A 12,313-nucleotide genomic window follows, 5' to 3' on the forward strand; every position below is an offset into this window, starting at 1 on the left:
CTAGAACTAATAAAATCTAGTAGCAATATGAAAATTGATGCACAGGTTATAATCTCTAAAAATAATTCATCACTACAAGCAATCAAGGCTCTTCAGAAAAATTGTTAATTCCAGGCACAGTGCAGAAAATATGTAAGATGAGGCTTGGATATCTTGCAGTGTTAGAAAACAAGGAAGCTTTCAAACACTAAAGTATCCATATCAAAATGACAAAGGACACATTTGAAACTGTTCTCACTAGCCTACAGTGAATCAACTGTGAGGTAAGAATGAGTACAACAAATTAAACTACATCTAATACATGAAGTACTAAACCCATTGGTCATGACTAGAAGCTACCAGGACACCAAATTAAACTAAAAGAAATAGTTAAAAATGCATCTTGTCTTTCCTGTATGAACTTTCTTTCAGGGAAGGATCTAAAATATGAGGGAAACTCCTTTTGTTTTTTTAGGTAGATTAGCCCTGAACTAAGATAACACCCATGCCCACCTTCCTCTGCTTTATATATGGGATGCCTACTACAGCATGGCTTGCCAAGATGTCCACACCCAGGATTTGAACTGGCGAACCCTGGGTTGCCGAAGAGGAATGTGCACACTTAACCACTGCACCACCAGGCTGGCTCTGGAAACTCCTTTTTAAAACAAGAAATCTAGTTAATAAAAGAAAAAATATTAGAATTACAATAGCACCATTTTCAACTCCTAATGACATAGTAAATATAGGCAATATAACAGGTGGATACTGAAACTTTTGGTTTAAAGTTAATAGAGAACTTTAAAATGGAGAAACAAGATTGAAACAACTTGAACCTACAGTTCAAACTGAGCATCAATATGTACCTTCTGCTGTGATGTAATAGAAAGTACTTACATCATATATAAAGAATTCTTGCTAAAAGAAGTTGAACTTGAAACCATTGAAGCCTTTAGTTCTAGCTACTACTAGCTCATAGGAAGTAGCAAAAAGTAAGGAACATAAACAATACTATAATTTGAATTCCAACCACTTAAAACTTTTGAAAATTTTACAAGATAAATGACCTGCTATCACTAACAAAACAATAGCATTAAAATGACCATTAAATAGACCATTGGGAGATTAAAAAATAGGTAGGTTAAATCACTAAAAGAGTTTAAATTGAGAGATGAATATTACAAAATAAAAGTGATGTGAGAGAATTCCAAACACATATAATGGCTAGATCTTGTTTGCATGGTGATAAAAACAACCAAGAGGAAACAGACCACTTTCAGAAAATGAAATCAAATATTCTACTAAATATAAATGCTCTAAAAGCAATAAGTAAGAGACGAAGATTTTCAGATTGGCTAGAAAGCAAGACCCAATCTGCTTCCTGTCTACAAAAATAATCAATTGAAATATGAAGACACAGATATGCGAAAGTGAAGGAATGGACAACAACATACCATGCAAACACTGATCGAAACTGATCTGGAGTGAATATATTGATAAGGCAGACTTCATGAAAATAAATATTACTAGGAATAAAGATGACTATAAGATAAGGAAAAGGAGTCAATTCTCCAATAACAATTAACCTAAATGTGTAATTCAACCAGTTTCTCCCAAGAATCAATATAAATTAAGACAGATAATCAATAAGGAGATCAAAGGCACCGAAGAGCACTATGAACTAACTTGACCTTATTGATACAAAACAACAAAATACATATTTTCTCCAAGTGCGTGTATAATATTTACCATTCACCAAGATAAAGCATATCGGGACTAAATAATGTGGAATTCTTAAGAATTTTAATCATGTATACCATATTCCTTTGCAAAAACTACATTAAATTCAAAATCAATAATGAAAAAATCTGTAAAATCTCCCAAATATTTGGAAATTATGTGACAAAGAGAATATACACTCCTTTAAAGTGAACATGTAACATTCCCCAAAATAAAGTAGGTTCTGGGCCATAAAAAATGCAATAACAAACACAAAAAGATTCAAATCATACATAGTATATTCTTTGATATTAATGAAATTGAACTAGAAATCAATAACAGAAAAAAATCGGGGAAAATCACCAACTATTTGGAAATTAAACACAAAGTTATAAATAACCCAAACCCAAAGTACAAATCAAAAGTGAAATTGAAAAATATTTTGAACTAAATAAATATGAAAAAATAGCATTTTGTGAACCAGCCCCTTTGCCAAGTGGTTAGGTATGGTATGCTACACTTTGGCAGCCCAGGTTTGGTTCCCTTGTGTGGACCTACATCACTCTTTGGTGGCCATTCTGTGGTGGCAATCACATACAAAACAGAGGAGTATTGACACAAATATTAGCTAAGTGCGAATTTTCCTCAAGCAAAAAGGGGAAGATTGGCAAAAGATGTTAGCTCAAGGAAAATATTCCTCAGGAAAAAAAAAACCCAGCATTTCAAAATTTGTGAGATGCAGCTAAAACAGTCTTTAGACCGAAATTACCATTACATAGTCCTTGGATATATATTAGCATTAAATACCTGCATCAGAAATGAAGAAACAGCTCAAATCAATTATCTAAACACCTACCTAAAAGACTGAAGAAAAAAGAATGAATTAAATCCAGCAAGGCAAAAGAAAGAATTAAGAATGCAAATCAATGAATGTGAAAACAGAAAAAGCATAGGGAAAAAGAAATGATATGAAGAGCTGACCTGTTTTTTTTTGTTTGTTGTTTTGATTAAGATTAGCCCTGAGCTAACTGCTGCCAATCCTCCTCTTTTTGCTGAGGAAGACTGGCCCTGAGCTAACATCCATGCCCATCTTCCTGTACTTCATATGAGGGACGCCTTCCACAGCATGGATTGCCAAGCAGTGCCATGTCCGCACCTGGGATCCAAACCGGCAAACCCCGCGTCACCAAAGCGGAACGTGTGCACTTAACTGCTGCGCCACCGGGCCAGCCCCAAAGAGCTGATTCGTATAAAAAAAAATTGATAAAATTCTAGCCAGACTGATGTAGAAAGAAAAAGAGAAGAAACACAAATTACAAATATCAGGAGGTGAAAAAGAGGACATAATGGAAACCTATGTACATTAAAACTATAATAAGGAACCACAATAGACAGGTATACTCTCATAAATGTGACGACCTTAAGGGAAAATTCTTTATAGCACACAAGCTGTCACAGCCCACTCAAAAAGTAAAAGATAACATGAATATCCCTTTTGCTATGAAAGAACTTGAATCTGTAGGAAAAACTCGGCAACAAAGTAAGATCAAGAAGTAGATCGCTTCTTTCATGAAATCTTCTAAATACTTAAGGAAGAAATAATGTCAATTCTATAGAAATTCTTCCAGCATATAGATGTGTATGAAATCTTCCCAAATCAGTTTATGAGGCCATAGTTATCATGATACTCAAGCTAGAAAAGAGCTTAAAAGAAAAATGAACATTCTTACATGAGCACACGTACAAAAATACTCTACAAAATTCTAGCAAATCAAAATTATACATGATGACCAAGTGGGATTTATTCTGTGAATGCAAGCCTGATTCAATATTTGAAAATCAGTGTAATTCATTCTATCAAGAGACTAAAAACATAAAATTATATGATCATCTCAATATATGTAAAATATACTGAGACAAAATTCAACTTCTAGTCACGTTAAAAACCCTTGACAGATTAAGAACGAAAGATAACTCCCCCAATATGATACCAGGCATCTCCAAAACCCTATAGATAACATCCTACTTAATCACAAAAACCCAAATGCTTTCATCCCAAGATCACAAACAAGGAAAAGATGGCCTCTCTCAAGACACATGTTCAACACCAAATATAGGTCATAACAGAAGCAATAAGGAAAAGAAATAAAATTCACTATATTGGAAAAGATGGAATCAAAATGTCCCTATTCACAGAAATGAGTTATCTACTAAAAAATCTCAAAGATTCTAGAAAAACAGCAACTAGAACTAATAAGTGAGTTTAGTAAGGTCATAGGATATATGGGCAAAAATTAATCATATGTCTCTGCATTGACAATGAACAACTTGAAATTGAAATTTCTTTTTGGAGGAAGATTCGCCCTGAGCTAATGCCCACCTCCAAGACTCCTCTTGTTGTGGAGGAAGACTGGCGCTGAATTAACATCTGTGCCCATCTTCCTGTATTTCATATATGCAGGATGCCTGCCACAGCATGGCTTGATAAGTGGTGCATAGGTCCATGCCTGGATCCAAACTGGCAAACCCTGGGTCCCAGAAGCAGAACATGTGAACTCAACCACTGCGCCAGTGGGCCAACCTTGGAAATTTAAATTTTCAAATGTACCATAAAAATAACAATACAAATCATGAAATTTTTAGGCATAGAACTTATAAATATTGCTGTAGTGGGGTAAACTACAAAATGCTGATTAAAAAATCAAAAGAAAATTAAATATGTAGAGAGATATACTATAGGCATGAATTGGAAGACATTATTATTAAAAATCTCAAACATTCTCAAACTGATCTATATATTCAATGCAATCCCACACAAAACCCCACTACAATTTCTTTTGTAGAAATTCACAAGATGATTCACAAATTTGTATGGAAAGTCAAGATAACTAGAATAGCCAAAATAATTTTGAAAAGATAAAAGCTGAAGAACTCACACCACCTGATTTGTAGAAGTCATATAAAGTGTAGTATTGGAGAGAGCTTACACATGTAGATAAATGAAATATAACAGATAGTCTACAAATAGACCCACGCATTTGATGATTTATAAGTGATAGAGGTAATTCATTGTAGAAATAATAGTCCTTCCAATAAATAGTGCTTCAATGAGTGGATATTTATTTGCAAAATATGAACTTTGCTCAATGCCTCAAGCCATAAACAAAGTTAGTCCAAAATGGCTCACAGAACTAAATGGTCAACCTAAAAACATAGAACTTCTAAATGGGAACATCAGAGAAAATCTTTTCAACCTTGGATTAGTGAGAAATTTCCTAGATATGATAATGAAAGTATGATCAATAAAAGAAAAAAAGGATAAATTGGACACCTTTAGAAATGAGAAATTCTGCTTTTCCAAGGATGTTTCAAAGAGAATGAAAAGACAAGCCACAGACTGAGAGAAAATATTTGCAAATCACATATCTGATAAAGGACTTGTTTTCAGAATATATAAAGTAATCTCTGTTATCAATAATAATAAACAACTAAGAACAAAATGGCCACAAGAAATGAACAGAAATTTCACCAAGGAAGACATATAAATGGCAAAAAAGTACAAGAAAAATGCTCAACACCATTAGTTATTCAGGAAATGGGAATTAAAATCACAACAACATATCAGCACTGACTTATTGAAGGGATAAAATAAAAAACTTGACAATACCAAGTTCTGACAAAGGTGGAGAAAACCTAAAAATATCATTTGTTGCTCATAGGAAAAGGATGTACTGTACTTTGGAAAACAGTTTGAAAGTGTTTTATGAAATCAAACATACACTTACCTTCATACCCAGCTCTTCCTCTCCTAGGTATTTATACAAGTGTAAAGACAACTTACACTCACACAAAAATTTATATGTGAGAATTATGGCAGTTTTGTTAATAACTTCAAATATCTGGAAAAAATCAAAATATGTCTTGAGAAAGAGATAAACTGTGATACATCTAAAAAATGAAATATTACTCAGCAATAAATTGAATGAACTATTTTTTATTTTTTGAGGAAGATTAGCCCTGAACTAACATCTGCTGCCAATCCTCCTCTTTTTGCTGAGGAAGACTGGCCCTGAGCTAACATCCATGCCCATCTTCCTATACTTTATATGTGGGACGCCTGCCACAGTATGGATTGATGAGTGGTGCCATGTCTGCACCTGAGATCCGAACCAGCGAACCCCAGGCCGCCGAAGCAGAACATACACACTTAACCGCTGCACCACTGGGCTGGCCCCTAAAGTGAATGAACTATTGATGAAGACAATAATATGCATAAACCACAAATTCATATACTAAGAGAAAGAAGCCAGACTTAAAAGACTACGTACTGGACATATACAAAGAAAACACTAAAGACACTATCAAAAACTGTTAGAACTAATAAGCAAACAATTTGACAAGTAAACAAATTAGTATATTATATATACTAATAGTGAATTGTCCAAAAGCAAAATTAAGAAAATAATCTCATTTACAATAACATCAAAAAGAACAAAATATTAGGAATAAAAATTTAAGCAAATAAGTGAAATATTTGTTTGCTACAATTTATATAACATGGAAGAAATAATTGAAGACACAAATAAATGAAATACAATATTCACCAATTGAAAGAATGAATATTGTTAAAATGTGCATACTATCCAAAGCAATCTACCAATTCAATAGAATCCTTATCAAAATTCCAATGACATTTTTCACAGAAATAGGAAAAAAGTCATGCAATTCGTGGAACCACAAAAGACTTCAAATTGCCAAAGCAAGCTTGAGAATGGAGAACAAAGCTGGAGACATCACACATTCTGGCTTAAAAATATATTACAACACTATCATAATCAAAACAGTATGGTACCAGCATAAAAACAGACACATTGATAAATGGAACAGAATAGAAAGCTCAGAAATAAACCCATGCATATACAATCAACTGATCTTTGAAAAGTGGACCCTGAATATGCTATGGAGAAAGGAAAGAGATTCATTGCTTTGGAAAAACTCGATATCCATAGGCAAAAGAATGAAACTGAACCCTCGCTGTGGTTTGAGTGTTTGTGTCCCCTGAAATTCATATGTTGAAATTCTAACTTCCAGTGATGGTATTAGGAGCTTTAGACTTTGGCAGGTGATTAGATCATGAGGGCTGAGCCTTCATAAATGAAATAAATTCCCTTAGAAAAGAGACATGTTGGCAAGGATGTAGAAAAGTTAGAACACTTATACGCTTTTGGTGGGAATGCAAATTGATGCAACCATTATGGAAAACAGTACCGAAAATAATTGAAAACAGAACTACCACATAATCCAGCAATCGCACTTCTAGGCATATCCCCAAAGGTAATGATAGCAATATCTCAAAGAGATACCAGCATTCTCATGTTCACGGAAACATTATTCACAATAGCCAAGATATGAAGACAACCTAAGCGTTCATTGGGTTTATATGTCATCTACTTGTTGACAGATGAGAGATATTGCTCAAAGTTTAGAAACTTCCAGTTATAAGAAAAATAAGTTCTGGTGTTTTAATATACAGCATGGTGGTTATAGTTAATAATACTGTATTGTATACTTGAAATGTTCTTGGAGAATAGATTTTAAGTGGTCTTACAGAAAATGGTAATAATGTGAGTTGATGGATGCGTTAATTATCTTGATTGTGATAACCATTTCACAATGTGTATATATATCTCAAGTTGTCACATTGTCCATCTCAAATATATATGATTTTAATTTGTCAACTATACTTCAATAAAGCTGGGAGAAAAAATGACTACATTCTGTATGATTCAATATATATAACACTCTGGAAAATGCAAAACTATAGCAATAGAAATGAATCAGTTTTCCAGGATCTGGAGGCAAGAGAAGAAGATGCCTACAAAAGTATATGTGGAAATATTTTTGGTGACGAAGTATTCTGTATACTGCTTAAAACGTTGGTTACATATATGTGTTTATCAAAACTTGCAGAACTTAGACTTAAAAAGGATAAATGGTGCACTGTGAAGTGTATATCTTATTTAAATATTAAAAAAAACAGATATCCTACATTGAAACAACAGACGCTCAGAAAATGATAGAAGATACTATTTATAATAGCATCATAAAAACAAATTCAAAAACGCTAAATTTACAAGAAACATACCAGATCTATATGAACATAAAAACGTCTTATTAAGTGAAAAGAACAAGTGTTTGTGGATAAGAATTCGCATTTCTCTGAAGATGTAAACTCTTTCTAAATCAAATGTTATTGAAAATACTAAATAAACTTAGTTTTTACTAGACTAACTTATGGGAATTTAATTTTAAAATATTAATATGCAAGAATAGACATATTCTGATAAGGAATAATAATGAACAAGTACTAAGCTTATCAGATATAAAAGTGTATTATAAATCAAGTGCAATTATGTCATCTGTTACAGAGCACACGGATAAAGAAATCAACAGAAGATAGTGGAGACGTGAATTGGATCCAAACCCCAAACATATGCTGCATTTTAGAATTCAAAATTGGAATATCAAAGCAGTTTGGAAAAATAATTATGCATCTATGAAAATGGCCTTCAGGAAAAATACTTAAAATGTAATTCTTAATTAACTCCTTACATCACAATAAAACGGATATGGATCAAAATTTATACATAAAATACAAAATCACAAAAAAACTAACGTAACTAAATGTTGAAAAAAAGTGGCAGAATGTTTTGTTAACACTGAAATAAGGAAAGCCTTTCTAAAAGACATAAATTCCAAAGAATACCTTGAGAGATTCCATTATGTAAACATAAAGATATTTCTACATGGCCAAAAATATTCCACACAGTATAAAAACATCAAAAACAAATCACAAGCTGGAAAAATAATAATCACACATCCAATGGTAAAAGGGATAGTTTATTTAATGTATAATTAAATCATAAAAGTCTCAATAGAAAAGGGGCTGCTCCGGTGGTGTAGTGGTTAAGTTTATGTGCTCTGCTTCAGTGGCATGGGATTTGCGGGTTCATATCCTGAGCATGGACCTACACACCACTGAACAAGCCATGCTGTGGCAGCATCCTACATACATAATAGAGGAAGATCGGCACACATGTTAGCTCAGGGCCAATCTTCCTCACACACACACACACAAAACCTGTATGGAAAATATCAGCAATCAAATAAAACAGATAACATTCACTAATAGGCAATTCACAAAAAAGAAATTCAAATCATTTTAAACATGTGAATAGATCCACACATTCAATTATATTTATTATATTTCAATTAAAATACATAAATGAAAGGTAATATCTTTAATTAATCAGATTGTCAAATACAATAAATGTTTATCAAGCATTGATTGTTGACAATGTGGTCAAACAGGCATTTTCCAGACTGAGGGCAGTAGTGCAGTTTGGTAGAAGCTCCTGGATGGCATTTTGGCAATAACTATGAACATCAACATTTTCAATACATATTTCAGTTAATTCAACAATTCCACTTCTAGGAACTTATACTTAACAAGATTTCATAAAGACTTCACTGCAGAATTATTTATTTGCCATAGAAAAAGATTGGAAGAAACATGAGGAAGATTGGATGTATTAACTTTAGTGTATCTTTATAAAGGAGTAGTAAGGAATATGAGGAAACTGAAAATGAATTTTACCTATATAGACTGGTATCAGAAGAACTTCAGGAGGCTGAGTAGTAAAGTGCAAAATTTATACACAGAGACAAACACACATATTCAAAACTATGCTTATATTTGCAATGACTATAATTTGAAGAATCTTACGGAGTAGAATGGCTGTATCTGGAAGAACTGGGACTCTGCTGAGGGATGGGTAGGAGGTTTAGCCTACACTATTAATATTTTGTGTGGATTCTATTTTTAGTATTTATTATCTATTATACTTCCAATATTTATTTAAAATAGCAAAATATTTCACTAAAAATTTCATATGTAATGCTAATAAAATTGAATGAAGAAAATACTCCACAAATCATTAAATATTTTTACTATTGCAATTAAAAGAATGAAGATAATAAAGAATCTGACTAAAAATAAAGCTAAGAATAAAGGGAAAGTAATAAAAATATTTGCATAAATTAATTAAAATTAATGTAACTATAAACATTTCATTGATTAATTCCTTACATATTTGTTGACTCCCCACTGTGCATGCATTTCACCTTTCTAGGTTCAGTAATAAACAAGATGATATAGAACTTACATTGAGCAAAGAAATTGCTATTAATAGGACAAACACAGTTCATCCTTTAATTATAATTACCATAAATCCTTTGGAGAAAAGGGAAGTTTGCTTCAGATTTATGAAAACTTTTACACTCAAAGTAGATAGCCTTAATGCTAAATTACTTTCTTGATGATGGATGATGCACTTACTAGTTGATGTGATTTTTTTCTACAGAGCTTCTTCGTAGCATTAGTCATTTCTGAATTTCTCAAAGTGTAGATTAATGGGTTCAGCAAGGGGGTTATGACTCCATAAAACAAACTTAATGATTTGTCAATGTGGAAGGTCTCTGCAGGTCTTGCATACATGAAAACACAGGGAACAAAGAAGAAAACAACCACAGTGATGTGGGAACTGCAGGTCTGTAGGGCTTTCCGCTTACCTTGCTGACTAAGGTTCTTCAGAGAGTACAAGATGACACCATAAGAGAGAAGTAAGAGCAGAAACACTATAATGCAGATCAGTCCTCCATTGGCCACCACTAAGACGCCAATGACATAGGTGTCAGTACAGACAAGTTTCAATAAGGGGTACATGTCACAGGAAAAATGGTCAATGACATTGTGGCCACAGAATGGGAGCCCATAAATAGTGGATATTTGAATTAGTGAGTGCAGAAGACCTACAATCCAACACACTACTAACAGCACAATACACACCTTTTGCCTCATAATAACCAAATAATGCAAGGGCTTACAGATGGCCACATAGAGGTCATAGGCCATCACCAACAGAAGAAAGATCTCTGATCCACCAAAAAAATGTTCTGTAAAAAGCTGGATCATACACGATTGGAAGGATATGATATTTTCTCCAAAGAACAAGTCTGAAATCAATCTGGGGGAAATGGAAGAGGAATAAAGGACATCCGTAAATGATAGACTAGCAAGAAAAAAGTACATCGGGGAGTGGAGAGTCTTACTGACAGTCACAGTCATGACAATGAGCATGTTGCCCACCATGGTCAAAATGTACAAGAGCAAAAACATAACAAAAAGGACTTTCAGCTCCTTTGGATTCTGTGTGAGACCCAAGAGGACAAAGTAAGTCACATTGTTCCTTCGTTCCATCTAATCTTTATAGGTGCTGACTTCAGATGTTAGAAGCAGCTTGCCTACAAATCAAGGGGGAAAATTTTAAATGCATTATAAATTTAATCTTTATTTATTCATTTAATAGAATGTGTACAGAATATCTATTTGCGTCAAATGTGCCACATTGCGATTACCAAGGTGAATAAGACATAGTTGCCTACAGTCAGTGATGTGATGCATCATGAGGAATCAGTAAATTCCAGATCAATTTAATACGTGCCATTATAAAAATATTCACACAATGCTAAGGGTCTCAATTCAGGAATCTATCAAACTGGAATTAGATAAGGATTCCCAGAGGAATCAATGCTTTAGCTGAATTTTAAAGGAAAATTGAAAGAATAAAAGAAGATGTGAAGGGAATTCTACAAAAAGGGGCAACATTTGTAAAGTGACAAACCTGTACTACTTGAGACTCATTTAAGGTAATTTACGTATTCAAATTCAGTACATCAAATTATGAATCGAAGCTCACTGCCCTGGATTTTCTCACACCTCACTGAGACCTCTTTGTTAGGGTCTTTAGATGGATATTCAACTTTTCTGTGACCAATAATTGCTGTAGCACTTCAATTTTGTGTCGCCAGCTCCTCTCTCTCATATCATTTTCAAACATGTATATGCAACATCTCCAATTTTGGACATCTGCAATTGTCTGTCAAATTTAGTATTTATAAAACTAAATTTTTAATTTTTCACAAAATTTATGTGTTCCTCTTCTCATTAAATGGTACCACCCTCATCTTATTGCTCAGGCAATAAATCTCACAGGGCCCTTCACTGCTTTTTTGCTCTCAAATTACTTATTCATATCTTAACAAATCTTATTGACTCTATTTTCTAATATATTCACAAATTTGGTCATTTCTGAACCCGCATTTCCTTCCTGGCCCACTTCAATAGCATCCTGCCAAGGGTCTCCTCATTCATTCTGCCCTCCAACAATTTCTTCCTCTGAAGCAGCCCAAATGATCCTTTATAAATTTTATTGTGATTATATCAGTCCACTGCACAAAGCCCCTACAGTGGGTTCCACAAACTCACAATTTAATATGCTGTATGTAATATTTACAGTAGCAAGAACTATAATTTCCATTTCATAGTTGAGAAAACTGAAGTACAGCATATTTAATTCATTTTCCCAAGGTCACACATTTAAAGCAATAAAACTAGGATTGGAATCTAAATTTGATTTACTTCAAAGTGATTTAATGTCTTACATACTAAAGAAATTCACATAATTGTGAAGACTGGTTCCCACTGTTTACTGTT

The 12,313-nt window shown here is 33.4% G+C and overlaps 1 protein-coding gene across 1 annotated transcript; it reads right to left on the reverse strand.

Annotated features, from left to right (window-relative positions):
• Positions 1-10,060: 10,060 nt before the first annotated feature.
• Positions 10,061-11,017, reverse strand: LOC139040582 (olfactory receptor 4A47-like). The gene has a single exon (XM_070487339.1). It carries the CDS (start codon positions 11,015-11,017, stop codon positions 10,061-10,063), a length of 957 nt encoding a protein of 318 aa, XP_070343440.1.
• Positions 11,018-12,313: the final 1,296 nt, after the last annotated feature.

This window comes from Equus asinus, chromosome 17, assembly GCF_041296235.1.
Source record: "Equus asinus isolate D_3611 breed Donkey chromosome 17, EquAss-T2T_v2, whole genome shotgun sequence".
In the NCBI taxonomy this organism is placed as follows: Eukaryota; Metazoa; Chordata; class Mammalia; order Perissodactyla; family Equidae; genus Equus; species Equus asinus.

Excerpts from the sequence above, each read along its gene's own strand:
- LOC139040582 (XM_070487339.1), bottom strand. The coding sequence starts at position 11,017 with ATGGAACGAAGGAACAATGTGACTTACTTTGTCCTCTTGGGTCTCACA.